Below are 27,482 nucleotides of genomic sequence, written 5' to 3' on the forward strand. Positions count from 1 at the left end.
GTGCAAAATTAAAGGAATTGTTTCACCATAGACATCCAATGTAATGAGCCTCTATACTTAGAAATATTAATTATCTTAAAAACATTTATTTGAATAAACAAAAATGCATGAGTGACACGTTATCGGACTATGCAATGTCAATGGGGCACCCCCAGTTTGAATTGGTTGTCCTAGGTTACATCCACCAGCAGTACAGTAGTAAGGTGAATGTACATGTTCGGTTCACTTCCCTGTCCACTGTTTGTGCGCTGCTCCCTCTCCCTTCTTTTCACATATTGACAGGAGGAGCTGCAGTATAACTGTGTTGGGAAAAAGCTCCTGACGTATACGTTAAGCCTAGGCTCTGACGGATGCCGAACAGTGGCATTTAGACTTTAATGGTATCCATTACACGGATACAACATGAACTGGGGTAAAGAGTGTTAATGACGTATCCATTAAACGGATACCATTATAGTCTATGAGTGATGAAGGCCACTATTAGGCATTCACTTATCGTATACGTCACCCATAGAATATAATGGTGTCTGTTTAATGTATACATCATTAAAGGCTATTGGAAAGACCATGACGTATTCGTTAAACTCCGTTTTTCAAAATTCCTGACATTTAATCCTAACACATTCTCTATCTTAGGTCAGTTAGGATTTCAGAATAATACTAGACAGTCAGAAGCTTCTAAATCCATTACATGTTTTTCTGGAATTTTCCAAGCTATTTAAAGGCACGGTTAACGTGTAATATGTAAACGACGAAGCCAATGGGAACGTGATGAAAGAAATAAAAGCTGAAATAAGTCAGTGTCTCTAGTGTTATTCTGACATTTCACATTCTTGAAATATAGTAGTGATCCTAACTGACCTAAGAGAGGGATTGTGTACTAGGTTTAAATGTCAAAAATCGTGAAAAACTGAGTTTTAATGAATGTGGCTAAGGTGTATGTAAACTTATGACTTCAACTGTATGACCTTTCATAAACCTGTGCCTCTTTATTTTGCTTCTAAAATTGGTCAAGGTCTGCGCCAGTGTGAGAGATCACTTTATTGACAACTGTACAAGCTAATATTGCCTGTTACATAAATTATTCAATATGGTGGTAAAATAATTTTTGGGTAACATTCCAAGATGTCCTTTCACAAAACACATACAGCTGACACTTTTATTTTCATTGGGTTGCATGTCTCTAATGTACAGTACACAAACAAAAAAATTGCTTTCTTTCCATAAGTTTTTGTTTGAGACCACTGCTTGCAGGTATCCATTGTTTCTGTAGCTACAAGTCGCTTTCAATGTTGCTTTTCCAGGAATTATGCATATTTTGAAGTGTTTTTATTGAGTGTTTCATAAAACAAGTGTACATTAACTGTTTCACAATTTGCTAAAGTAATTTACAAGCAATTTTAAATAGCCCAAAATACCCCTTTTTGTTCATTTAGAAAGTCCTTAGTGGGTAAACACAGCATATATTTTGCACAGTGAATCATTCTTTCAAATGTTATTTATAAAACACTCTTCCCCGGAGCATGCACCCACCATGAAAGACTTTAGGTACAAAAAAAAACAAAAAACAAATATATATATATAAAAAAAAAATAATAAAATCAAACACTAAATATGTCTAAATATAGAGAGGGGGTAACTGAAATTTAAATTATAGTTCCCTATCTTCCTAAAAAAACACAAATATTGATACAAGGCTTTCAAACAAAGCTCTATACTATCACATATTCAACGATTCTTACACAGAAACTAAAATCCCCACATATTTTCGGGAGAATTTAAGTTAACAAAGTTTTAATAAAAAGGACATACAGTATTTTGTCACAAAATGTAAAAAATAAAACAAATAAAAAAACTAAACAAAAACAAATAAAGGAGCTATTGATGCACTTAGTGAATGTGCTTGCTCAGGTCCACTGTAATAAATCCTATGTAGCGTATCTCTTGGTCCACTGTCTGGCCATTCGGTCATGCTCTGCTCTGTTGGTCATGTACTGAGTGGCGATACTTCCAACTAGAGGATCAGCTGCAAGAGAAACAGAAGACATAACTGTCATTATGAGTAAAACCCACATGCTTAATGAGGCAGTTCCAGAACCACTAACATTACACCACAGTCTCCTTCTTACTCCAACTTCACAGCATCTAGTAATTTTATTGCCAGTGTTTACAGAGGGACATTTATTTAAAGCAGATCTATCACATATTTATGCTGCCCTGTCTGATTTCAGCTTGCTGTCACTTATAAGGTAATGTGTCGTAGTCTCAGAGTATTCAGTACTTATACTTGCGGTGCACGGCAAGCTTGAGTCCAAGTATATTCATGCTGCCCCCGCTGATTGACACTTTTCCGTCTATTCAAAGTAGGAAAGAAGGAAGTTCCTCAGCACATCCATAAAATATAAAAAGAGCTTTATTTGTTCATCTTAAAAATCCAAGGAGGACACAGGTTAGGCGTATTACAGTATACGCGCTTCGAACAAGGCTGTTCTTGAACAGTCTTGTTCGAAACGCGTAAGCTGTAACACGCCTAACCTGTGTCCTCCTTGGATTTTTAAGAAGAAAAAATAAAGCTCTTTTTATATTTTATGGATGTGCTGGGGAACTTCCTTCTTTCCATGAATTTCTTGACTGCCTGCAAGCCCCCTCCTTGCTGGACTCCATTGAGGAACTACAGATCCCAGAACGTACACATTGGGTGAGCACACTGTGGCTTTTTTTTTTGCTACTTTTTTCATTAACTTTTCTCCCTATTAGGCTATGTTCACACGGAGTATTTTGGGGGAGGAATATCTGCCTCAAAATTCCGTTTGGAACTTTGAGGCAGATATTCCTCTCCCTGCACGCCGATTTTCGCGGCAATTATCGCGCCGTTTTTTGCCCGCGGCCATTGAGCGCCGCGGGCATAAAACAGCGAGAAATACGCTTTCTCCTGCCTCCCATTGAAGTCAATGGGAGGTCGGAGGCGGAAGCGCCCGAAGATAGGGCATGTCGCTTCTTTTTCCCGCGAGGCAGTTTTACTGCTCGCGGGAAAAAGACGCCGACGCCTCCCATTGAAATCAATGGGAGGCGTTCTCGGGCCGTTTCTGCCGAGTTTTGCGACGCGGTTTCCGCGTCAAAAAACTCGGCAAAATACCCCGTGTGAACATAGCCTTACTGTGCACAGGGAGAAAGGTGTCAATCAGCGGCTGGAGTTGCACCACAAGTAGAACTACTTAATTCTCAGAAACGGATGCACATTATCTAATAAGTAAAAGATGCTGAAATTAGTGTGCCTGTCACTTCTTTATGCAGGCCTCAGACAGGGCAGCAAAAATGTGACAGATCTGCTTTAAAGTGGTTCTCCCCCTTTAGTAATATACAGAGGATATTCAGTTGAAGTACCCATTCAATGTCCTCCTGGATGCGGCTAGTTGGTTGAATTGCAAAAGTGGGGTAAGGGAATACAGTGCGGAATCAGTGTGATGATATAGGCATACATTCTACATATTCAGCCATCACTTAACCTTAACAGGCCTTAAAGGGGTTTTTCCACCGCAATGTTCTATGACCTATTGATTGGCGGAAGGTAGGAACCACCAATATTCTCAAGAATGAGCCAGTTTAACACTTGTTCGCAATGGGTAGGAACCTAAGGACACAGTTAATTTTCACTTATTTTTATCTATTGCCGCATTCCAAGAGCTATTACGTTTTCATTTTCCCGTCGACGTAGCCGTATTAGGGCTTGTTTTTTTTGGTGGGATAAGTATTTTTTTAATTATATCATTTAATGTACCATTTAATGTACAGAGAACAATTCCGCCATAGTTTTTGGGATTACGATTTTACGGCAATCGCTGTGCTGTACAATCTACAATAACAATAAATAACGTGATATTTTAATAGATCAGACTTTTACGGACTAGGCACTACCAATTATGTTTACTTTTTTATTGTTTATAACATTTTATTTATGTTATTATTATTTTTTTAAATGTTAACTTTTTTTAAACTTTTGTAGTCCCCCTAGTGGACTATATCATGTGATCGATGGTTATTGCCTTTTTCTTTGCTCTCTTTTTAAGAAAAACCTTAATAGTACGGTGCAGAAGGCAGGTCTGGAGGCCTTCACTAGGCCTCTGACTGCCAAGGCAACTGCTTGCACACCGCGATTTTGCGGGAGGGAGCCCTTTTCCTCTAACTGTTCAGATGTCGCGGTCGCTATTGACTGCGCCCTCTGAAGGGTTAAACGGTCGGGATCAAAGTTATCTCCGATCCCGGCCATTGCAGGTAGGTGTCAGCTCTATGAAACAGCTAGCAGCCAATGGGTATGGTGCAGGCTCAACTCGTGAGCCCGTGCACATCCGCTGTAGATGTATGGCGGATGTCACTAAGGAATTAATACAATTCAACATATGGTTACAGAAATACCTTACAACACAAAGTTAGATATATAGAAAGCTACATCAAATCTACCACGTCACATTCTGCTTAACCACAACAACAAAGTACACAGCGGCATTACTCCATTAATTACAAAAACCCATCAAATGTTATTAATGAAGTAGAAAAAGTGGCATGTCGGCATCTGCTATAAAATAAATGACCAGTAAGGACATCTAAATCATTGATAACTGTAAAGTGCAATGAATACAACTTTAAACAGGCATAAGACACATATTAGTTGCTTTAATGTCGTCCTGCAGGGCATCCCCCAAGTAAAAAGAGATTAATCACTGATCGGTTAGGTCAAATCTATCAATCTTCAGATCAATACTGTCATCATTGTACATCTGTTTTATTGCAGAACGCTAGTTATAAAATATTTACATGAATAAAGGCAGCCTCTTTGCTGAGAATATCAGACGTCATAAGGCCTGCAAACCGGAAAACATAGCTAGCCGTAATGATAAGATAGATTTACATTTCATTCTTTTTTTAAATTGCCTCGGTTTCCTGAGCCATCATTAAATGTGTAACGGAGCAGTTAATGAGTGTTGTTCAAGGTTTCCACATATCTAACCAGCACGTGGTGTAGGGCATAAGACCTACTGCAAATAATAATAATGAGCTACAAGTCAAATGAGGAAAAGGCATTGAATTGCCGAATGTGTGGCCCAGATGAGGGAATTGACATATCAAACACTAGGTCTGGCAGTTATTATTAAATATCATATACCGATGACCAAGAGCTTGGCACTTATATGTTAAATCCCTTTAATCAAGCTATAAGGGGTCCTTATAGGTTCCAGATTATCACCTCCAAGATGAGAACTCAAAATAAAATGCTCTCATAAAACATGCTACTATCACTTTAAAATGTAATTATAGTAGTTAATGTAATTATAGTAGTCTCATAGTTCATTATATTTGCTCAGTCTCCTGTTTATGTGGTCTTGCAAGATTTCAGATTCTATTGCAAAGGTCTTTTTGAATTTATGGATTACAGGGGCTTTGCAAACATTTTTTTGGGCATATCCACTAGACATAGCATATAAGTGTGAGCGGCGGGGGTCACGCAGCTCTTTATGTATTTATTGTTCAAGTTTACCTTAATATTTTATAATGTAATTACTATTATAATATTTATTCATATAGTGCCAACATATTCTGCAGAGCTTTACAAATGGAGAAGTGACAAACAAGTAAGGCTTCGTTCACATCTGCGTCAGGGCTCCGTTCCGACGAAACGGAGCCCTGACTGACACAAACTGAAACCATAGATTTCCGTTTCCATCACCATTGATTTCAATGGTGACGGATCCAGTGCCAATTGTTTCAGTTTGTTTCCGTTGTGCAAGGGTTCCATCATTTTGATGGGATGAATACTGTAGCCGTACTTTATAATGGGAGCACGGCCCGTAAAAACGTCCGGCTGTCCGCCGCCGTCCATGCCCATAATTACGCGTCGTAATTACGGGCACGGTCCTGTGCATGAAGGATCAATGTATGGTGTGAAATCTGTGGCGAATCTGCAGCAAAATTCTGCGGAATCGCAGCAAAATCCACAGTGGATTTTTCCAGCTGCACGTGAAGTACCCTAAAGAGCATCCACAATTTCAACCAACTCCTCATAAACAGTGAGAACTGCAAAGAGAATTGTAAAGTCCCGTCTTTAAAAGACAGCACTGAAATGTTCTCTGCTTAAATAAATTCGTTCTGGAAATATTCTTAAAAGTTTAATACTTGTTACCATTAATTTGTCCCTGTGCATATAAAATGTAGTTACTTTTAGAGTTCAACATCATTACTGATGATGCTCATAGCCAAGAGAGTTGTGTATAAAAACAAAACATAAAACACATTTGTGCTGCACAACAAAAGGGTAGCGAAACGAAAACGGGATCGCACGCTAGAGCTTTTTCTTTTCAAATTCCTCTGGCTCCCAAATTTGTCCGCACTTGTAGCATCAGACTGGATCCCAGGCAGCAAGCCATCCTATATTCCATGGTGTCACGGTTGTCGTATGTTATTGCCACAACTCCTTCAGATCAGCATATTATATGTCAGTCAACCATCTCATGTAAAATAGCAGACCATATCCTATAAAGCAACTTTTTGTGTCTTTTCCTCTTACACACGATTTAAAAACAGTTGAGGTTTGTTTCGTCTTTTACCTGCCCTTCAAAGGAACACTTTAGGAAAAACTGATGAACTGTGTTGTGCCTAGTGCAGGGCCTGAAGGGGTAGCGCGTGAACACCAAATATTGTAGTCAGGCACCTCCCCTTCAGTAGTCATGCACCTCCCCTTCAGTAGACATGCACCTCCCCTTCAGTAGACATGCACCTCCCCTTCAGTAGACATGCACCTCCCCTTCAGTAGACATGCACCTCCCCTTCAGCAGTCATGCACCTCCCCTTCAGCAGTCATGCACCTCCCCTTCAGTAGTCATGCACCTCCCCTTGCACTAGGGATAACTCAGTATATCACTTTTCTTCCCATAATTTAACAATTATGACAGCATTTTCTACAGACTGGCAACCTGGCTGAATACAAGCCTGCTGGCCATGTGGACAAGTCACCGAGTGTCTATAGTGTCTAACTCGCAGTGAAGTCTGAAGATATTGCATAAATTCAATTAATATTTAATCATTTCAACTCGTTAATGTGTTTTACCCACAGGTACAATTTACTTACAGTAAATACTTAAAAACTATTTAAGAGGTATTCTTGGCTGTTCCATGTTTGCAAGGTCTCAGGAAAGTGCCGGAGCTTGCATGGTGAAAGCCTCTTATGCTAATTATAAAATATATTTCCATAATTGTATCAAACGGGTTGGGATTTTATCTGATAATTACCACATTAGGGTTTGTTCTGACAACACAGCCTCATATACAGTGATTATTGTGTAATTTATAGAGTTTTTCTATGAAATAAAAAGACAAGTAACTAAAGGAAGAAGGATTATAAAGATGGAAATTAGAGAATGGAACTTTTTTAATAATATCAGGTTATTGAAAATTAAATCGGAAGATTATTTTTTTTCTCTTTACACCGGTTTCTCACAATACCTTTTTCTTTTTTTCAGACAAATTCTTAGGTCCTGTTCACACAGCATTTATTAACGTGTATTTTTGCACATTCGACCCACCAAGTATCCTTTGAAAAATGCCTGTCTAAAGTTTCCCATAGACTTCAATGTGAAGACACACGTGTTTTTGATGTGTATTATGCAGAGTTTTATGTTCCATCTTCTAAATTACGCCATGTGAACATAGCCTTACAGTAATGGTCAGCTCTGCAATGTTAGTGAATAGAAATTTATGCAATACACACTAACACAGGCCTCGACAAAACTTTGCCAGGTTTAGGAGCCGGATCCAAAAGTTAGGAGCCAGCAACGACACGCTATATAGGCTCAGGTCCGCACTACAACCAGGGATGTGCGAGCCAGAGCTCCTCTTTGTGATATACTTGTAAAAAGTTAGTATCCTGATACAACCAACAACATCCCGTCCCCACCCCCTGTTGTAGTTACCGCTGTTCCTTCCCCACCATCTCCAGTAGTGGAGCCAAATTCACATCCTATGTACTTTTTTTTTTGTGTAATAGTGACGTCGTTGCATGATTTACCCTGCTGAGCCACACTTTGAAGCATTTAGAGGGAAATACAGTACATACAATAAATATGCATTACAATGTGTAAATTATTGACCCATTTGTAAGAAACCTCATTGCACATTTTTGGATATATTTAAGAAAATATACAAATATCCTATATGTACAAAAAAATTTAAGCCATTTGTACACTAAAATATATTGTACAGCAAAGTTTAATGTTGTTTTGTGAATAGTTAGTAGAGGTCATTTATCAATAATTATGAATTGTTTAATCTGTCGACATATACAAGCTTCTGTATTTTTATAGACAATCAAGTAACAATGACCGTTTATTATTCACGGACACTGTCAGTTTGACTGAAATGATACGTTATATTTGGCATTTCTTCTACTGGTAGGAGCCCCAGAAAAGGTGCATTCTGTTCAGAAATAGTACCCAATACTAGCGCCAATTATTTCAGCATATATATGCCATTTTATGGCATGCGATACACTGAAACATGCATGAAATCTATATTGTAATCTTTCCTACGTGTTCCTTCCTTTATCACAGCTTCGAAAGGCAGCCATAAAATATTGTACAAATTATAGTATCTACTGACAATCTGATGAAAATGGAGGTTTTCCCAATCCTATAGGTTTTCCCCAAAATATACGGTGCCAGGTTAACAGCCGGCTCATCTCCCTTTTGAAAAAATATGTCCAACAGGCTAAGCCCAATATTCAGTGAGGGATGACAGTCTAAAACAAGATACATCTCTTGAAGTAGTATTCCCTGAATTGACAATTATAACCAATTCACAGGATAGGTGATAAGTGTCTGATGGCTGGAAGCCCCGCCACTGGGACCCCCACGGATAACTAGAACTGGGTTCCGAACCCCCGTTCCTCCTCACGGCGCCCCCCCGAAATGAGGAGGCGCTTGAATGGAGCGGAGGACGAGCATGCGCCCTGTTGCTCTAGTCTCAATTTCTATGGGACTGACGAGAACAAGCAAGTTCTGTATTCGGCTGTCTCCCTCAGTCCCATAGACTTTGAATAGAGCTACAATGCGCTTGCTCGTTCGCCATGCCATTCAAAGTTTTCCTCACTGCGGTCGTGCAGTGAGAAGGTGGGGGGGGGGGATCCATAAATGATATTTGTCAGTTCTGAGCATATTCCTTTATGTCTGGACAGATGTGTGCTACCCAAAATTAAACCAGATATGGTAACTGATTTTTACAGATGTTTATCGTCTGTTATTAAAACACATTTGTCTTGGAGCAGATTTAATTACAGACAAATCTAAAAAGTATCGTAGTGATGCTAAGCGTGCCCACTACACAGTGCTTCAAAAAGTCTACTTAAAGGGGTAGTCCGATCTGGACAACCCTTTTCACTATGCCCTATAATTGCATATAGTCTACTACATTTCCCCTATGGCGGCCCGCCGCAGCTTCCTTTGGAAACAACAGCTGATCACAAAAGGTTTCAGCTGTCAGCACTGCGATCGACTAATCAGCAGGGCGTCTGTATTTAGAAAAGGGGGTCTCCTGATATAAAAACCCTTCTTAATAAATTAATCAGCTGGGCGGTGCAGTGTGAGGGAATGCCTGGCTATGACATTGCTTTCAGCAAATCAGCACTGCGGTGAGCCCTTTATTGATTGACTGAGACCAATGTGATTGACAAAGATCCCCTTAGCCTGCACCACCCAGATGACCAATTTAGTAAGTAGGAAGAAACAATATGCAACTACCCTAAAGACCTTCTTTCAAATTTGCCTATTTAAAGGGAATCTTTCAACAGTTTTGACGACCCTAAACAACTATAAAGGGAAAAATGATTGACACAGGAGGCGTCAGAGATGTAATTCAAGCCTAGGCGGGAGGGGTTGCCACTGAGATCACAGTACACTTGCCTGCAATACCGGAGCCCTGACGCAGATGTGAACGAAGCCTAAGTCATTTATTTGTAAAATGGAGACAAGGTGAAACCATTGGCACCATATCTATCACCTATGGTTTCCGTTTGTGTCAGTCAGGCGTTACACAAAGACAATTAGTACATGAGGTGATACATCCTTAAGATAAGCCGGGGCAATAAAACTGAGGTTATAGGGGTGATGACTAAGGCCTCATGCACACGACCGTGTTCGGTCCGTGATATACGGTCCGCATGTCGGCCGCTTGTCCCGGACCGTACAAAGTACAGGGAGCCGGGCTCCTAGCATCATACTTATCTATGACGCTAGGTGTCACTGCCTATCCACGTAACTACTGTCACACACTAAAACATGATTACAGTACGGGACAGTAGTTCCGCGGACAGGCAGTGACCCCTATCGTCATAGATAAGTGTGATGCTAGGAGCCCGACTCCCTGCACTGTGTTCGGTCCGGGACATGCAGCCGACATGCGGACCGTATATCACGGACCGAACACGGTCGTGTGCATGGGGCCTTAGGAGTTAAGGGATCTGGAGTCAGTCTGATGGGGGAAGTGACGTGTGTCCATGTAATGGCTCACAAATCCAGGCGTTAGATTGAGGCCTTGTGTCAATGACTGGAATTTTATTATCAGCTTGAATTCCGAAATTTTTCTTTCTCTGTCGTTCTTAAACTATACTAGAAATAACACTAGAAATATTTATGAAAACTAGTGCAATGTAATGTCGTGTTGTTGTCCATAAATCATTGCTTTAAATATCTAAACTGCAGCAGAAATAATGATATCTAGATAATGAGAGGTGGCTAGGAGGAAACGCTATTGTTCTACTTTTAATACGTATATATTTTAAAAAATTTCTCCAATTGTTTATTCAATGGCACAGAAAACAAGATGAACAGAAATCACTTAATGGTCTTTTCACTAGTTAAAGAGGGAGCAGTAACTTCTCCGTGTAGCAAAAACAAAAGGCACGGCTTCACTTGGAAGCTTATGTAAAAGCTACTGGAAGAGAGCAATTAGATCAGATAAAGCAGGGCGGCATTCATATGGTAATAGCCCTAGTACAATGTTCTGCAGCTCCACAATCTGTAAAGGGTCAACGCTTGTATTTTATCTGGGCTCAGATCGCATGTCTAAACCTCATGTTGTTGGTATCGTGTTACAATTCAAGGGCGTAAGGCAAATAAATATGAAATGAATTGGAATGAGGAACGAGTCGCGTAAAACCCAGCCTCTGGGGTGAATTAAAATGAAGAAACGGCTTCTATCCAGGGCTACGGGATAAAAATGTAAACATAATAATATATCTCCCACGAGTCTTTTATCATATTACTGTAGTTCAATATAATTATACAAGTACATGCTCATATCCAAGGAGACAAGACTGCGTGCCTATAACCCTATGATGTCCAGTTCTCCTGGCAGGGATATTAAAATGAGAGTGCTGTTATTTTAATTATTGTTCCTGAGGTCCTTGTTCTTACAATGAGATTATCTGTCTGGATTATCAGAGCATATTACACTACAATTCAGTTTTAAAGGGGACCTGTCAAGGAAAACATGCTCAGCCAATCATGAATGTATCGCAGTGACTCCAGATCTCATGATCCCACTGGGGATACAGAGCCAAGTCCCAAGAAATAAACACAAGCGATGGCCTGTGGCGTTTCATAATTTACCTGTTGAGAGCTTCAAGTATTTGGGTATATACATCACGAAGGATCCCCAAAAGTCGCACAGTAAAAATGTTTATCCCCTTCTTGAACATGCTGCAACAAAATGCAAAGTCTAAGGCCTCATTCACACGACAGTGAAAAACGGCCATGTGATTGCTGGCCTTTTAACGGCTTTCACATGGCCGTTTTCAGAACAATGATATTCTATGGGTGCATTCACACGGCCGTTTTTTTAACGGCCCGTGAATAATGGCCGTCAAAAAATAGGACATGTCCTATTTTTGGCCGTTTTAACGGCCTGACGGCCCCCATAGAAGTCAATGGATCCGTTTTTAACGGCTGTCAATACATGTAACAACCGTTAAAAACGGATCTGTTACATGGGGACTGGCAAGGGAACTACTAGTTCCCTTGCTGGCTATCGTTGGCATACTCACGTTTGCGGCGCTTCTTCACGTGTGGTCACTCGTCTTCATGGGTTTGAAGGCGCCTCGATGACGTCATCGCCCCGTCGCGCTGCCTTGCCAGATCCCGTGCAGACGAGTGACCACAAGTGAAGAAGAGGAGAGACGGCGCTGCTCTCGTGAGTATGTGGCACAATCTACAGGGAGGCTGGTGTGGCATCTACAGGCAGGCTGGTGTGGCATCTACAGGGAGGCTGGTGTGGCATCTACAGGGAGGCTGGTGTGGCATCTACAGGGAGGCTGGTGTGGCATCTACAGGGAGGCTGGTGTGGCATCTACAGGGAGGCTGGTGTGGCATCATGTACAGGGAGGCTGGTGTGGCATCATGTACAGGGAGGCTGGTGTGGCATCATGTACAGGGAGGCTGGTGTGGCATCATGTACAGGGAGGCTGGTGTGGCATCATGTACAGGGAGGCTGGTGTGGCATCATCTACAGGGAGGCAGGTGTGGCATCATCTACAGGGAGGCAGGTGTGGCATCATCTACAGGGAGGCAGGTGTGGCATCATCTACAGGGAGGCGTGTGGCATATACAAGAAGGCTGTGTGGCAGCATATACAGGGAGGTGTGTGGCATCATATACAGGGAGGTGTGTGGCATCATATACAGGGGGGTGTGTGGCATCATATACAGGGAGGTGTGTGGCATCATATACAGGGAGGTGTGTGGCATCATATACAGGGAGGCTGTAAATAGTGTCTAGGTGAACATGTGACCTTCCTTTGGTTGTTTTCAGGGGGCTGGGACAAAAAAAGCCTGACCAATGAAATTCATCAGTTTTTTTAACGGCCATGAAAAACTGATGCAAAATGGATGTCAAACGGCCATTAAAAACGGACAGATGGACTTGAAACGGATGAAAATTTAGAGACACACGGATGCAAAATGGCCATGAAAAACTGACAGTTGATCAGTTTTAAATGGACATTTTTTTTCACTGTCGTGTGAATAAGGCCTAAGGCCACACGCCTCCATGTATATGCCACACGCCTCCCTGTAGATGATGCCACACCTGCCTCCCTGTAGATGGTGCCACACCAGCCTCCCTGTAGATGGTGCCACACCAGCCTCCCTGTAGATGGTGCCACACCAGCCTCCCTGTAGATGGTGCCACACCAGCCTCCCTGTAGATGGTGCCACACCAGCCTCCCTGTAGATCGTGCCACACCAGCCTCCCTGTAGATCGTGCCACACCAGCCTCCCTGTAGATGCCACACCAGCCTCCCTGTAGATCGTGCCACACCAGCCTCCCTGTAGATGCCACACCAGCCTCCTTGTAGATGCCACACCAGCCTCCCTGTAGATGCCACACCAGCCTGCCTGTAGATGCCACACCAGCCTGCCTGTAGATGCCACACCAGCCTCCCTGTAGATGCCACACCAGCCTCCGTGTACATGATGCCACATACTCACGGGTGCCGCGCCGTCTCTTGTCTTCTTCAGGAGTGGTCACTCGTCTGCACGGGATCTGGCAAGGCAGCGCGACCGGGCGATGACGTCATCGAGGCGCCTTCAAACCCGTGAAGACGAGTGACCACACCTGAAGAAGCGCCGCAAACGTGAGTATGCCAACGATAGCCAGTATTGACAGCCGTTAAAAACGGATCCATTGACTTCTATGGGGGCCGTCAGGCCGTTAAAACGGCCAAAAATAGGACATGTCCTATTTTTTGACGGCCATTATTCACGGGCCGTTAAAAAAACGTCCGTGTGAATTCACCCATAGAATATCATTGTTCTGAAAACGGCCATGTGAAAGCCGTTAAAAGGACGGCCATCACATGGCCGTTTTTCACTGTCGTGTGAATGAGGCCTAAGACTGTACCATTGTCTGTATCTGGACGCATTAATCTAGTTAAAGAGGATCTGTCACTAGTTTATTAATGCCCTATCTCCTAACTAATCTAATAGGCGCTATGATGCTAATAACTACGCAAAAACGTTATCATTTGCTAAATTATGAGCGTTTTTCTAAATATGCTAATTTGGCGATACTTGCCAAATGGGAGGTTACTCGTTCTTTTCTCTCTGGGCGGTGTAATGTTTTCTGTATGACACTGATTTGACAGCATCATACAGTTCTCCTCTTCACAGCCCTGCAACACAGTGTGATAATATAGTATACAGCTTCCATTTCACAGCTAGAACTCTGTGCCTGGTGCCATAGGAAAGATTAGAATATCCTCTCTCATATGCCACTGTTCTAGGTGGTCCACAGCCGGAGATATGGCTATTTGAAGTGCTCCCCCTTCCCTCCAGGCTCCGTCTCTCACACTGTGTAAAGCAGCTTCATGCTGATAGGACAGCATCAGAGGCTGTGAGGTGGCTCCACCTCAGTAGAATCGCTGGAGGATTGCTTTAAATGATTCTCTAAAGCCTCATGCACACGACCGTATTTTTTCCCACCCGTAAATACTGGCGTAAATACGGGTCCGGTGTCACACGTATTCCACCCGTTTTGCACCAGTATTTACGAACCCGTGCCCGTAAATATGGGTCCGGTGTCACCCGTATTCCACCCGTATTTACGGGCACGTTTTTGGCGGCAAAATAGCACTGCACTAATCGGCAGCCCCTTCTCTCTATCAGTGCAGGATAGAGAGAAGGGACAGCCTTTTCTGTAATAAAAGTTAAAGAAATTCATACTTACCCGGCCGTTGTCTTGGTGACGCGTCCCTCTCTTCACATCCAGCCCGACATCCCTGGATGACGCGGCAGTCCATGTGACCGCTGCAGCCTGTGATTGACCTGTGATTGGCTGCAGCGGTCACATGGCCTGAAACGTCATCCAGGACGTCGGGCCGGATTTCGAGAGGGACGCGTCACCAAGGCAACGGGCGGGAGACCGGACTGGAGGAAGCAGGAAGTTGTCGGTAAGTATGAAAGTCTTTTATTTTTATTTTTTACAGGTTTATACTGATCGGTAGTCACTGTCCAGGGTGCTGAAAGAGTTACTGCCGATCAGTTAACTCTTTCAGCTCCCTGGACAGTGACTATTTACTGACGTCGCTTAGCAACGCTGCCGTAATGACGGGTGCACACATGTAGCCACCCGTCATTACGAGAGCTCCATAGACTTCTATGGACTGTCCGTGCCGTTATTACGGCCTGAAATAGGACATGTTCTATCTTTTTCAACGGCACGGGCACCTTCCCGTGAGAAAACGGGAAGGCACCCGTCGCCAATAGAAGTCTATGAGCCCGTTATTACGGGTCGTAATTACGACCCGTAATAACGGGAGTTTTTTGTTATATCTACTAGAACATATAGAACCAAAAGAGAAAGAATGGATGCTGGGAACCAAGGAGGTATTGAAAATACAAAAATATTTTATTCACATAGTTAATTTATACAATAATAAAAGAATCCATAAACCAACAATAAAAACATGGATACTCAGCTGGAAATTGATCTAAATATGCACAAATAGTGCATGAAACATGTATGAGTCTCGCAATAGAAATGGTACAGGATATGTATACTATAATATTATGAAGGAGTCGACCTGAATACATAAGTTAAGTATGACAGAGGCAAAGAAATTTGTATGGTAAATGTCATGAGTACATGAATAAGCATCTACAAACCATTTCAAGTAGTGATTAGTGTTATAATCATGACATGGACGCCTGTATGCCATACATATGATGTGCTGCCGAAAGACCAGAGATAAAGGAATGAATTTCCACAAAGAATTAGGATGTAGTATAGAGGTTTAGACATACCCATTATCAAGAGACGGAGTAACCACGACTCCTTCATAATATTATAGTATAATATTATAGTATACATGTTTTTATTGTTGGTTTATGGATTCTTTTATTATTGTATAAATTAACTATGTGAATAAAATATTTTTGTATTTTCAATACCTCCTTGGTTCCCAGCATCCATTCTTTCGCTTTTGGTTTTATATATTTTGTAGTGATGCTGTTTGGGTTTTACACCCTCGAATCAACCCATTTGAAGTTTAGATATACTTCACTTTTGCATTTCTTCTAATGGGATATATTGATTCATGTTGCTATTTCGGTTTTTGTTATCTACTAGAACATGCAGCAGGCCATATTCCTAAATCCTTTTTCTCTACTCTTCCATCCACATTAACCTAATTAATCTTGGCCAACTCTAGCCCCAATTTAAGTATATCCATACTACAGCGACCTAAGAAAATATAGCTTTGCCTGATTTTTACCTATATTTTGTAGCGGAGCAATTTAGATATTTGAATAAATGGGTGGTACCACCCTCACCTACTATTGTTAAATATTATCTGGCCAGGCACTTGGGTACCTTTACTTTTTGTTCTGTGCTTGAACGACCAGCATGGTTTCCCCGCAAGCTGGTTTTGCTTCATAAATTGGCGGTTTAGGTGTGGTGAGCTGCCAGGGAACTCACCGACTACTCAGATATGTCTTCTTTGGTACCTCTGTGGCATAACCCTATTTTAGTTACCTAGTAGCCTTACCGGAATTCTCCTTTTGGGAGGCGAGAAATATACTTACCTTGGAAAATACATATTCCGAGGGTGCCATTAAATCTTTCACACAGCTGTAGGTATTCACAGCTAAGACATGCCCTACGTAGTCAATTACCCGGGGTGGACTGCCCCATTTCTCAATATCCATTGATTGGGATCTATACCTCTAAAGGCCCGAAGGGTCCGATTTCATCCCTGTACACGTACCTGTTGGGTGCTAGACTCAAACCCACACAACTAGCTGTAGAAGCTAAATGGAAAATGCAAATCCCGCATTTTTACCTAATGACTGTGAGGTAGCCCTGGAATCTCTGCTATATGTATTTTGTCACCTCATAGTTTGCATAAAATTGTATCATTCTAGATGTCATTATTGTGCTTTGACTGGAGCAGACTTCTGGCATATGGCATGGGAGTGGGGAGAAGTGTTAGATGCCCTATGCTGATGACACCAATACCCTGAACCGCCAAGGTGTGCCTGCTGGGTCTCCTCAATTACTCTATGTGTTCCTATCACACTTCAGAAATCTCTATTTCTTGCTAGCAAAGCTATTGCCCTTAGGTGGATGGGGAAAGACATCCCAAGGTAACTCAATGGTGACAGATAGTACATACAGCTATCCCATTTGAAAAAAAATTGTATATAGATACTGTGTCTGCCCTCAGAAATTCTCCAAAGTATGGGATCTATGGTGTGCTTCTACTTTGTCGCTTTTCTCCCTAGAGACCTTATGATCGCAATTATCTTCCAGTATTTTTAGGTTTCGTTGCTAGTCACGGTTATTGGTGGAATATACAATTTAATTCTCCCTTTCTGGCTATTATCTGAGTGACGTATGTCTAATTGTGGCTTATTTAAAGGGAATGTGTCGCTAGAATTATTTTTTATTCAGTTAAACAATTAGTATATAAGTGATTACACATTGTTTTAATTTTTTCACAAGTCAGGAAATATTATAAATTTGATTCTAATTTATAACATTTCCATGTGCTGACCACTAGAGGGAGCAGTTCCCAAAATTGCAGCATGGTCACTGTGGTAAAGCAACCCCATTGATTTATGCTGCAAATTTGGGGTGGACACACTCTCCTCTAGTGTCCTCACACAATCCCCCCTCCCTTCTTCTGGCTAGTGCCAGGAGAGGGAAGGGTTTAAATGTCTTCAAACCTCCTACACTGTGTGCCGCCATTTTCTGAGCGACTACATATGATGGGATTAGATACAGGGCTCAGCAGACAGTATCACACAGTCGCACATCATACACGAACATAAATTACCTGCTCCTGCCGCCGCCTTCGCTGGTCTACCAAAGTTCTTGCCGCCTACGCTACTCTTCCTTGCGCCTTCGTTGAACATATGGCCACAAGCCGCGGCCGGAAGTCGTCATCTTACTGTCCGGCAGCGGCTTCCGTTCCACATGAAAATGACGCCGGATTTCGCTCTACGAACGAGCTTCGTTCTGGTCTCTGTGGGAACTGCGCATGCGCAGTTCACACACAGACGGCTCACGCTACTGAGAATGGAACGGCTCCCGTTCGCATTCTCTTTGGGGTTGTATGCACCGTATAGCATCTCTGTATGTGTCGTTAATCGACACATACAGAGATGAAAAAAAACAACACAAATAAATAAAATTTTTGTTTACATTATATTAAAAGCAATATAATAATAATAAAATATCATGACCCCTTCCCTTTAAATATCCCTATGTGATGACTTGTTCTTTGTATATTATCTTTGATTTATGTAACGACCACACGTGCAATTAATTTACTGTTTACAATTGGTTATTTGTGTACACTGTTAATTTAATTTTCTTGCTATGAGTTCAATAAAACGTGTAAGAACAAGCGCAGTAAAAATGAAGACTGCCGACCTTGCGATGATGATGTCATTCGTATATAGCCCCTGAAAATGTTTGGAGATTAATGGTCAGGGTGTAGTCTATATGTACAGTGGGGACAGGCGACTCAATCATGGAAATGCAAGTATTATTAAAAGATTTTTAACTCCTTATTTGAAAAAGGTTTCCTGATGAGGATTTGTTTGCAAGCGGTTCTTCTGCAGGGAACGCCCCCCTTTAAATTGAGCTGATATGGGGTAAACTGGCAGCCACGGCATATTTTTGTAAAGCAGATAACCCCTTTAAATGTGCTTGTAAACCAATGACAGACCTTCTTCAAGGAAATCATTTATGCCTGAAATAACTAAATAGAAGTATCTTTCTACAAAAATGAAATACATTTCCTATTATAATTTACAACTTAATTAGACACGAGTAGCAGGACCCAGTGTTAAACGTACAGATGTTTATAGACTTACACACAATTCACTCCCTAATGTGCTGCGTTTTCTAGGCAATGATTGAACTTTTTAGGCCTTTTGCCCAACACCAGGTACTGCAGAAAGTGGCTGACACTACGCTGGAGGTCCTGAGGATGACAGAGGTTGTCTGCAGGAGGGCTGGCGGCCATTATTGGTCTCAGAGACTATTATGGTGCCAGTCAGGAATTCAAGGTGAGTAGTATGTAGTATGTTTGTACATTGTGTCGTTGCTTCTGCACTTCACAACAGTTTTACCATAGGAATACCTCACAACTTTTTGGACAGCCAAAGGACACCTATAGTTCATTGTCTGAAAGATCCATTTATTCAGGCATCTATATGTTTTAATTGTTCCAATCTAATTATTTGCACAAAAATCTTATTTATTTAAGGCCTAATTTACAGTTAGGAACCTCAAAGTTTATTAATGCAAATCTATTTCCCAGGTCAAAAAGATGGACATTTAAGGGGCAAAGAGGAACAGTGACTGGGGTAAAAAGTAGGAACTGTCTCTCCAAAAGCAAGGAAACTTAGAAGGTATGCTTTGGGTTTTAGGAGGTGAAATTTAAAGTAAGTGAGGTAAGCAGATCCAAGAAACTCTATGGTTTTGTTGTAATAAACAAATGTTTTAGTCTCTGTTCACACTGCTGTTGGAGGTTCTATTCTGAGCCTCTGAGGGCAGTCCCACCAGACTCGACAATATTAATAGTGCAGAATGCTGTGCTATTCTTGCTGCCAAAAAGAAGGAAACCACGACAGAGCCCCAAAGGACTTTGTGATTAGACGCTGGGTCCGTCATGCGACAGATTCGGCAGAGCATCGCGGCTCCCGCTGTAAACAAGAGCAGTGCCACATATGTGAACAGAGCCTAGCTTGTAATTGAAAATGGTGCAAGAGTGAGGCAGTAAAGAGCATGATCTATACATTTCTATAAACAATGTGACCCTATGACAGAAATATAGCTCCATAGCGGCTAAACATGGCTGGCACCAGGAATAATTTTATCATGGTAAAAAACAACAACATTTCTTACCAGGGTTGCAGTCTGTGAGCAGCGAGCAGATGGAGAGGAGAACTTTAGAAATGGTTAGTGCTGGGCTCCAGTTGTCTTTCAAGATATCAAGGCAGATGACACCTTGACTGTTAATGTTGCAGTGGTAGATTCTCGTCCGAAATGTCACCTACAAAATATGAAAAAACGTCTTTTTTACTTTCACTTCCAACATTTACAACAACTAATATTACAAATAATATTAAAATACATCTTTAGTTCTCAAGCACACAATTGAGTATACAGTACGGTGCACATAACAGAACCGTATTGCACGCCATATATCGGACTAAAGTGATATACACGTATGGCATTTCATGAAGCATGCCAAATGTTTTGAGGACTCAACAAAAAAATTCTCCATACACTACAGTATTTTTATATAGTGGTATGCATGGTATCATTTGAAACGTTTGTGGGCATCAAGCCTTAAAATAAAACACCAACATTATCTATATAGTCAGAAAATGCAAAGGCTAACATTTTTAATTAGACCATACCGAAGAAAAGATAGAGCTAGTAGTAATAATATATAAGAATAAATCAATTTTATTATACAAAATAACATACAATTAAAAACACATAATTATGAAGACTCTAGTACTAACACTGTGGTACGTGGTTCAGCACGAAAAAATACTAGATGAGAAGGTATAATGGTATAAAGTGCAGAATGTATACAATACCCACATAGATACTAAAATGTAACATTCCAAATGGATTGTATATTGGTGACCCGCAGTGTCCTCTCAATCATATAAATTCAAGGGCTAATGCCACGTCAAAAAGAGGATCACAAAGGGAAACAAGTGGTATCTTATAGTGAGCAGTACAGCACTGCAGTCTTACCCATTTAAGAAGGAGTAAAGGATGTCTAAACACGTCCGTGCTGAATCGACCACAGGGAACCCCAACGCGCGTTTCGCTGTTATGGTTGCTTCCTCAGGGGGTACAAGACAGCGAATTGCGCGTTGGGGTTCCATGTGGTCGATTCAGCACGGACGTGTTTAGACATCCTTCACTCCTTCTTAAATGGGTAAGACTGCAGTGCTGTACTGCTCACTATAAGATACCACTTGTTTCCCTTTGTGATCCTCTTTTTGACGTGGCATTAGCCCTTGAATTTATATGATTGAGAGGACACTGCGGGTCACCAATATACAATCCATTTGGAATGTTACATTTTAGTATCTATGTGGGTATTGTATACATTCTGCACTTTATACCATTATACCTTCTCATCTAGTATTTTTTCGTGCTGAACCACGTACCACAGTGTTAGTACTAGAGTCTTCATAATTATGTGTTTTTAATTGTATGTTATTTTGTATAATAAAATTGATTTATTCTTATATATTATGACTACTAGCTCTATCTTTTCTTCAGTATGGTCTAATTACTATGGAGCAGTCGATCTGATTAATTATGGGGGGAAGTTGGTTTTCTAAACTTTACCTAGCCTGCACCAAATATATGTTAGGAGTCTATCTATCTCTAACATTTTTAATATAGCTTCTTACATTTTTGTTTTCACTTATATCTTTATTTTTTTTCTTGTATAGTTTAGAAAAGAAAAAATGTTGCTGACTGAATACCATCAACAAACTTCAGTTGATGGATTTTTAACTGGTTGCCGACCAGGGCCGAGAATACTCGTCCTGAGCGGCGTGTATTTGGCGCATCAGGACGAGTATTCTCGTCATGTGTGACAGCCAGTGTCCGCGCGCCACGAAGAGCGGGGCAATGGTTGTAATACACAGCCGCAGCCCCGCTCCAACGGTGGAGAGAAGAGAAACCTCTTCTCTCCGCCGTTAACCCCCTGAATGTCGTGATCAAAGCTGATCGCTGCAATCAAAGCTAAAGTGAGAAGGGGTTCTCCCCTTTGATAGGGTCACATGAAATCCCTGTGACACGGTAAATGGCTATACCTGGTATGGGCAGACAGCCCAGGGTCCACTGAAGCACCCCAGGGCTGTCTGACCATATTCCCTGTTGTTAGGGCATATTGAGGTATGCCCTAACAACTGTCTGTGCAGAATTAGTACACAGGCTAATGTACTGGCATATAGATATATGCCAGTACATTACAGTTAAAAAATCGAAATCAAAATAAAAAATACCTCTATGGGATTTTAAAAAAAATGACATTACATAAAAAAAAACTTGTAAAAAAACAAACCACACAGAAATACACATTATTTACAATAAATAAACTTTTCAAAATATAAGTCCCAAAACATGAAATAATATATGCATATTTGGTATCGCCACGTCCGTAACAACCTGAACAATAAATTTATAACGTTATTTATGATGATCAGTGTATAGTTTTAAAAAAAAAAAAAAGATAAGAAAACTGCAGCGGAACTGCTTTTTTTCAAAAATTTTGCCAAAATAAAAATGTATATAAATGAAACGATAATGTAAATGTCACAGAAAACGATACCTAAAAGTACGCCAGGATGCAAAGAGGGAAATATGAACAATTTGTCTATCCTTAAAGGACGAGTGTCACGGAAAAAAAATATTTTGATATCAATTTGCATTTTGTGTTTTATTATAAAATCTTTTATTTATGTGTGTGTTTGTGTTTTACTTTTTTCTTTTTTCTAACTTTTACTTCACTATGGGGGCTGCCATTTTGTTTTTCATCTCTGTATGTGGCGACTAACGACACATACAGAGATGGAATACGGCAGCTACAGTGCATAGGAGTCAATGAACCGGAGCTGTTCCATTGACTTTGCTCTATGGCTCTTTACTGCGCAGACGCAGGTCAGAGTCACACAGAGCAGAGCAGCTGGTTGCAGGGAGAGAGCAGGCGCCATCTTGAAGACCAGCTGCACTGCAGGTCCCACTCTCTATCTCACAGACCCCCGCTCTTGTGACCCCCGACGGGACCCCCCACCCGACACCCCCCCCCTTGTATGAAGGACACATGATGAAACTGTACTGGGAAAGCCCTGAACGATAAATCTCTAGTTGTGCTGAGACTGTTTGGGGATGTGACTAATGAACCTCTCAGTCTCAGCACAATTAGAGAGATTTATCGTTCAGGGGTCTGGGAAAGCTGGGTGACCACCATTACCCCTCCTACTGGAGTGTGAAAGGTTCATTGGTCACATCCCCAAACACACTCCACTAGGAGGGGTAATGGTGGTCACCCAGCTTTCTCAGACCCCTGAATGCTAAATCTCTCTAGTTGGACTGAGAGGTTCATTAGTCACATCCCCAAACAGTCTCAGCACAACTAGAGAGATTTACCGTTCAGGGGTCTGGGAAAGCTGGGTGACCACCATTACCCCTCCTACTGGAGTATGAGAGGTTCATTAGTCACATCCCCAAACACACTCCAGTAGGAGGGTTAATGGTGGTCACCCAGCTTTCCCAGACCCCTGAACGATAAATCTCTCTAGTTGTGCTGAGACTGAGAGGTTCATTAGTCACGTCCCCAAACAGTCTCAGCACGACTAGAGAGATTTACCGTTCAGGGGTCTGGGAAAGCTGGGTGACCACCATTGCCCCTCCTACTGGAGTGTGAGAGGTTCATTAGTCACATCCCCAAACACACTCCAGTAGGAGGGGTAATGGTGGTCACCCAGCTTTCCCAGACGCAGATATAACCGGGAAAGGGCTGGATGGACGGGCTGAGGGTGCACAGGGTTTTTGGTGATCCCCCTCTGTCATGTGATCAGACCTAGGTTACCGATTCATCAGACGGGGTTCATGTGACTATAAATCTGTCCATAACAAGAGACCGTGCACTCAGGACAAGCCCTGCCCTCATGCCGTAGTTGTGTGGTTCTGTCTGCAGTGATGGCGGTGGGTGGCTCTGACACCCGCCTCCCCCGTCGGGTCATCTCCGGACAGAAGGGGTGTCCGGATTGGAGACACAGCGCCGCACCTGTCCTCAGGTTGTGTCTGGTATTGCAGTTCACCTCCATTGAAGTGAATAGGACAGAGCTGTAATACCACACACGACCTGAGGACAGGTGCGGCGCCATGTTTTCCTGGACGACCCCTTTAAGACTTTTCCTGTGTGTGTGTGGCAGAGTGGAGTGTGCACGGGCGCCGCTGATACTTCATAGCCGCTTATCAGCTGTTTTGAAGAATCAGCGGCGAGCACCCCCCCACACACACAGACACAAATCCCCCAAACACTCAAAATCAAGTGTAATCAAGCGTTTTTTTATGTGTTTTTCTGCACGTAAAATGTGCAAAAAAAAAAACATGTCAAATACACGGCGTGTGAACCGGTCAACTGAAAAGTCATTCACTTCACTTTCATCATTCTAAGGCTGGGTTCAAACGACCTATTTTCAGGCGTAAACTAGGCGTTTTACGCCTCGATTTACGCCTGAAAAGACGGCTCCAATACGTCGGCAAACATCTGCCCATTCATTTGAATGGGTTTGCCGACGTACTGTGCAGACAACCTGTAATTTTACGCGTCGCTGTCAAAAGATGGCGCGTAAAATAACAACCTCGGCAAAGAAGTGCAGGACACTTCTTGGGACGTAATTGGAGCCGTTTTTCATTGAATTCAATGAAGAACAGCTCCAAATTACGGCCGTAATTGACGCCTCTCAAAACGCGAGTACGAGCAATTACGTCTGAAATGACGGAGCTGTTTTCTCCTGAAAACAGCTCCGTCATTTCAGATGTAAATGCAGTTAGCGTGTGCACATACCCTAAGGGTATGTTCACACACAATGTTTTCAGCTGAAAAATCGGAAGCAGAACGCCTACAAGCATCTGCCCATTGGTTTCAATGGGAAATACGGCGTTCTGTTCCGACAGGGAGTTTTTTACGTGGTAGTTTTCCAAAAACGGCACGTAAAAAGACGCCCGATCAAAATGAAGTGCACATCACTTCTTGGGATGTTTTTGGAGCCGTTTTTCATTGACTTTATAGAAAAACAGCTCCTAAAACGGCCGTTAAAAAACGCGAGTTTGATTAAAAAATGGCTGAAAATCAGGAGCTGTTTTCCCTTTGTTTAGTAAGCGTGTGAACATACACTTAGCCTTTTGGTGTGTCCTATAACTTCTTCCAGCTGCAGAATCACACCCAATATGGTTGCCGGACACTGCTTAGCAATAAGAAGACACCTTTTCCTGGCTTGTGAGGGGGGGGGGGGGGTGAGGTTCCCTCCGACATTTACAGCAGCTGTGAGTCAGGTTGCTTTGCCTTATTCACCTTGCTGTAATTCTGGGAAGTGCTCCCCCTGGTGGCCAACATTGGAAAACATGTCAAATTCTTATTTAATTTTTAATACTTTACACCATACGGAAAAAAATAAAAAATACTGCAAAAAACTTAAAAAATATAATAGAAATAAGTAACGACACTTAAAAAAAAAGGTTTAATTTGCGACACATTCCCTTTAAGGCCAAAATTGGCTGTGTCCTTAAGAGGTTAAATGAGCACTCCGGTGAAATTTTTATTTTCCTCCCTCCGTTTGTAAACTTGGTTAGGTGAAAAGTACTGACATTTATTCTCTTACTGGGTGCTTTTGTAAAGTTAGCTGCTCCGTTTCGGGCCACTGTTCGGTCATGTGATCCGCATTCTAACTCCCTGAATCCCACTGCGTCTACAGTGTGGACTGGTAGTCGGTCTCTCTATGCAAGTCTATGGGACACACATTGAGACTCTCACAGGCTTGCACTGAGACACTGACTACTGGTACAAACAGCAGCCGCTGTAGGATTCAGGGAGTCAGAGTGTAGGGCACATGACTGAACAGCGGCTCAGAACGGAGCGGCTAACTTCTAAAAATAGCGCTCGGTAGGAGAATAAATGTCATTACCTTTCACCTAACCAAGTTTATAAAGGGAGGAGGAAAAAAAGATTTTCCCGGAGTGCGTTAATTGTGTGTCTATATTTAAACAGTATAAATCAGTAAGAGACCTGGTAGATGCCAGACAATCAAACATTCTGGATATCAAGTGGTCATAGAAAATCTTTAGGCTGTGTTCACACGTCGCAGTCAATTAGAATTTTTTGCTGCTATATTCGCAAAATCTAAGATGTATGGCCCGATTTGACCATGATTTTCTGGATATCGCTGAAAATATCATAAATAGCCACAATAAGTAAATGTATTCAGTTTATTGTTTCTAAAGACGTTTCTTGATAACTGAATGCCAGATTGAAGAAATGTTAATGTATTTGAGAATTCCATGATTAGCTTGTTAACTTATATCAATTGATTATTATTACTACCCCCCTTGCAAGCATGACTGTAATATGATAATAACCCTGCACGGCTGTGAGGAACTTTGATTTCTGCTCTGCAGGCACCATGAGCTTAATGCAAGTGCTTTTCACAACAACATGTATTCTGTCAATGCGGCTGATGAGTTGACTTCCCACAGCAACGCACTGACACAATAAAGGTTACTGTATTAAGGTTACTTGCATTAAGCTCATGCTGCCTGCAGAGCAGAACTCAAAGTTCCCCTGCGGGACTTATTGTGCAATGGGAACAATATAGATATTAACCTTACATTTGGGAATGGCTAGATATGCAATTTCCAAACATAATCTTCAAAGTGGATCCAAACTGGAGTTTCCATTTAAGAATCGGATGTTATCAAAGTACATTCTATATGCAATGCTTCCATACCATTTCAAATTCAGGTCTTCGACATAAAAGAGTCATCTCAAATTGTTATACAATATGTTCACAATGAGAAACGCAGCCCACTTTACATCACTAAGAGAATGGGTTCAGTGATCTCTCTCTGCTAGCTCCCACTTATATTAACCGTGATTCAATGAGAAATAGAACTACCACCATTTCTCGCACTCAGAATTGAACTAATAATACCCAAAAGGTATCTAGCCTACAGCCACAACCAAACTAACTTCAAACAGCTGTCACATTTATGCTGGAAAAATAGAAGAATAAGAATATCTGCAGCCAAAATCATATTACACCCCTATTAGAAAAGCGAATTGCTGCAACTCTCAAAAGGAACAGCGGTATTTGCAGGGCACACATTTCTGCTACATGCGGATCTTAGAGCTGGTATCGCCTAGCAAACTGCTTCTACATATAATATGGATTGCTCCATACTAAGGATCCAAATGCAGCTGAAACGCCGCTCATTTGTAGTGGCCAATGACCTCACAATTTTGCCGGGTATTACAGTAAAATTGTGCGGCCATTGGACACTGCATGTGAGCGGAGTTTCAGCCGAAGAGACACACCTACGTCAGACTATACCCCAAGACATCTACGAAATAGGACCCAATATTTATCACCATACAGAGCCAGCATATACCATAGTGCTGTATGATCAATGCACTCTCAGTTTCCATAAATACTAGTGTAAAAAAAGGTATTCCATACTAACCACATGCTGTCATTTACTAACCTGTTATTTACTGAACTCACATAGCATCACAATGCAATAATAAGCAGAACAGGGTAAAAAAAAAAAAAGGTAAATTCGTTGGATAATGCATTTACAAGCCAAGCATCCACATTTAGGACTGCATGTACGCAT

At 41.7% G+C, this 27,482-nt stretch overlaps 1 protein-coding gene across 2 annotated transcripts in view; it reads right to left on the bottom strand.

Moving 5' to 3' along the window:
* Window positions 1-1,145: 1,145 nt before the first annotated feature.
* The window catches only part of LOC142651931 (ubiquitin-conjugating enzyme E2 E2), a 200,020-nt gene continuing 173,683 nt past the window's right edge, over window positions 1,146-27,482 (bottom strand). For both annotated transcript variants that reach the window (XM_075827207.1, XM_075827206.1), the window contains exons 5-6: window positions 19,953-20,100; window positions 1,146-2,026 (exon numbers count right to left, since the gene is read on the bottom strand). In XM_075827207.1, the coding sequence (XP_075683322.1) occupies window positions 1,929-2,026; window positions 19,953-20,100 (246 nt within the window). In that variant the 3' untranslated portion in view covers window positions 1,146-1,928. The remainder of the gene's footprint in view (window positions 2,027-19,952; window positions 20,101-27,482) is intronic.

The sequence above is a fragment of the Rhinoderma darwinii genome, chromosome 5, assembly GCF_050947455.1.
Source record: "Rhinoderma darwinii isolate aRhiDar2 chromosome 5, aRhiDar2.hap1, whole genome shotgun sequence".
Lineage (NCBI taxonomy): Eukaryota > Metazoa > Chordata > Amphibia > Anura > Rhinodermatidae > Rhinoderma > Rhinoderma darwinii.